This window comes from Octodon degus, unplaced genomic scaffold (assembly GCF_000260255.1).
Source record: "Octodon degus isolate 3935 unplaced genomic scaffold, OctDeg1.0 scaffold00293, whole genome shotgun sequence".
NCBI lineage: Eukaryota > Metazoa > Chordata > Mammalia > Rodentia > Octodontidae > Octodon > Octodon degus.
Window position 1 is genome coordinate 571,060 of NW_004524869.1, and position 3,654 is coordinate 574,713.

Genomic DNA, 3,654 nt, shown 5'->3' on the forward strand with positions numbered 1-3,654 from the left:
AATAAATAGTCTCCTACTCCTTTGTCTTTTGCTTCACAGAAACCAAAGCAGGCTTGAGAATCCACATGAGTTTTTGTTTCATCAAGTGAAAACTGCTGGGCCCATGGGGCAGGAAAGAAAAATCCCAGTCTCACATTTGTTCAGCAGATGACTTATTGGCTAGGGAAGTATTGTCAGATGAGCATGCGTCCTATGCTCTTCCTCCACTGTCACTCGTATGAGTCAGGAGCTGAATGTATCAAAGTTGCTACCTTCCTGATTGCCCAAGAGCAGCACAGAGTACTGAGAATTTCATGATTACAAATACCTGGAAAGCCTTGCCTGCTTTCCCTAGGCCCCGCATAGAAACCCAGGTACCTGGTGAGAAGGACAGCCACATCATGATGGACAGGGTTGAGGTCACTCTTGGGGTTGATGCTCTTCTGCCACTTGCAGAAGCTGGACAGTGTCTTCTCTGCATGATGGACTATTTTCAGCCCTTGCTGGAGAAAGAAGAGGAAACAACTGGCATGAATAAGCTCCGTGTAGACAGGTTTCATGTGCATTCATTACCAGAAACATCCAAAAGAAGTGATCTCAGATTTGGTGCATGAGACATTCAGCAGAAATTTTGCCGGGATAATGTTTCTCTGGACTGACATTCTGATCTAAACACTATTACCTTCATGACCACCACTAAAAGGACTTGAAATGGGAAAGCTTCAGGACAGAAAGTGTCACTTGTGCAAGCAGCCCTTGAAGAAAAATTAAGAATATAAACCAAGATCAATAACTACTTAAAGTTCTATTTCTAGTTACTGTCTGAATCCTAAGCTAATACACTTCCAAAGATCCACTTTGATTGCTGATGGAAAATGTATAGATTCTTCAATAAAAAGCTACCTTTCATCATGTGGTATCCTCTAAGGCTGGTTATTTCCTTGCCCATGGTTCCATTTTGGTCTAAGTAACATAATCTCTCCAGGCTCTGAGCAGTGAGGATAACTGGTCCTATGATAGCAAATAAGATGCTGTCATAGCCCTAGCCAGCACTCTCAGTGGTTTCTGAACTGCGTTGCAGCCCCTGAGTCATACAATTGGCCCACGATTCCTACCAAGGGTTGGAGGGGCTTGTTCCAAACAAACTACATTTGCCAAAGTGAGGAGAATGAAAAAGGAATGATAAGTTCTAGGGGGACAGCAGTTAAGTTTGAATTTTCAACGGACAGAAAGCTCCCTCCCCCATCCTTCAGGCTTCTACATTGAGCTCTTTCTTGTATAGAGTGGATTCAGCTGGAAGGATGACAATTCTCATTAGCCCACTCTCATCTGGGACTGTTATTATGAACTCAAATCAAGAATTTCAGGACGATTTCTGCACCAGAATGGGAGCTTTTTTCTTTCTGGTACTTTTGGGTGCTGAGGGCTGCACTCAAATCAAACAAGGCATGAAGAGTTGCAGTCGCAGTTGCATTTAGAGGCATCCAGGTCTCACTAGTCATGCTAATCGCCCACCACAGACCACCCTCCTTTCATGAAGACTCAAAAAAGTGGCTCATTATTCATGAAAACTCACTGAATTGCTTAGCATAAAAAGTAAATAAAAGAAATATGCTTCATTATTTAACAGTCCTCATCATTACATCATTCACATCATCAAGAAGAATAACATGTAATGATAAGGACTTCTTGGGGGTGAGCCAGGCCAAGGAGACTGTCCTCTGGTTCACTTACTCAGGCTATAGCTAGCACAGAGACCCACGCTAGGTGGAAACATATGGTTCCCATCCACAACAGTGGATTTGCATGGGTAAGAATGGAAGAAAAAGGAAGGGAAGAAGAAGGAAAGGAAAGAAGAAATAAAAAACACTTTTTGATCACTTACTGTGTGCTAGATACTTTTTTATGTCATTTAATTTGACTATACTCACAATTAGTTATAAGAAAATATTATTTCATAATAAAAAGCACTAAACTTCAAATATGGGAAGAATTATTTCAGAGGCACTCAGCTCAGAAACTGAATCCAAAATTCTAGAGCAAAGGTTTCCATATAAAATTTAAGGTTGCGGTTGGTCAGCAGCCTCACTGACGTGTTCCTTCAGCTGTACCTCCTTCACACAAGAAGCAGACTATCAAATAGAACAGTAACCATGATAAGATATTGTTTATGTCTATTTTAACCCTTTTTGTGGGGAGGGTTGTCTGAGAGAAGACTCATTACCTAAAAATACAACGTTACTATTTACAATTGTTTTAAGCCAATGAAATACTTAGGTATAAAATTAAGAAAACACATAAAAACTCTATAACCTCAAAATTAGAAAATTAGAAAACAAAGCCAAGGACACAAATAAATAAAGAAGCATAATATGTTCATGGATTCAGATTCAATCTAATAAATATATCCATTCTCCCAAAATTATCTATAGCTTTATTGCAATTCCTATCAAAATCATGCATGCCTTTTATAGACATATATGAACTCATTCTAAAATTTATATGCAAATACTCAGCTTCAGATTGACTAAAACATTTCTGAAAAAAATTAAAGTCAAGTAAATAACTCAATCTCATACAAATGTGTGACATGCAGCTATAATTAAGGCAGTGTGAAATAGGAGATAGAAACATAGATGAATCAAACTGATAATGAACCCTAAAATTCACCCACATAAACACACCTACAGATTTTTGGCAAAGATACAACACAATACACTGAATAATAGATGGGCTTTCCAATAAGTATTGTTGGATATCAAGCAAACAAATAATCTCATTAAAAATGAAGAAAAAGACTACAAATAGACATTTCTGGAAAGGAGATATATATATCTAATTAATAGGGATATGAAAAAGTATTCAATATCATTTATTCAGGAAAATTCAAACTAAAATCATAAGGAGATATTATTTTATACCTCTTAATATGGCTTTTATTGAAAAGATGAACGATACCAAGTGTTGCCAAAGGTGAGGAGAAGAAGAAACCCTTGCACATGGTCAGTGGGTGTGTGCATTAGTACAGCCACTATTAAAAACAGGATGGAGGCATCTAAGAAAGTTAAAGATAGAACTGTCATCTGATCCAGCAGTCCCCCTACCAAGCCTATATCCAAAATATATGAACTTGGTTGGATAAATAACCACAACCCCATATTCATTGCAGCACTATTATAATAGCCAATGTATGGAAGCAGCAGAAGAGTTTATCCATAGATGAGAGGACAAATGAAGTGTGGCATATGTACACAGAAAATACTATTTCGTTTCGTAAAAGAAAGAAATCTTGTTATCTGCAACAACATGGATATGGAGGATTCCATCCTATGTGCAATCCAGCACACAAAACAAAGACCACTTGAGCCTACAGGCAAGGAATCTATGAAAGTAGAGCTCAAACCATAAAGATCAGAGTTAGTAATGTAGGAAGATACTGGTCATATATTTAAAATTTTTGGTTCAGGCAGAAAAAAACAAGTTCAAGAGATTTACCGCATGACCTGGTGACTGTATATTTCAATATCACCAAGAGAGTCCAATTTTTTATAGTCAAACAAATTTTATTTCATTTTTAAAGAATACAAAATAGTAAAAAAAATTACAAAGATATCAAATTTCATTAAACAAAGTAACAGAAATTCAATAATGGTTGCTGTATTAAATGATATTATC

At 37.2% G+C, this 3,654-nt stretch overlaps 1 protein-coding gene across 2 annotated transcripts in view; it reads right to left on the reverse strand.

Moving 5' to 3' along the window:
* Positions 1 to 3,654, reverse strand: part of Adamts12 (ADAM metallopeptidase with thrombospondin type 1 motif 12) — a 402,762-nt gene that overhangs the window by 182,959 nt on the left and 216,149 nt on the right. For both annotated transcript variants that reach the window (XM_023707482.1, XM_023707481.1), the window contains exon 6: positions 358 to 482. In XM_023707482.1, coding sequence (XP_023563250.1) covers positions 358 to 482 — 125 coding nt within the window. The remainder of the gene's footprint in view (positions 1 to 357; positions 483 to 3,654) is intronic.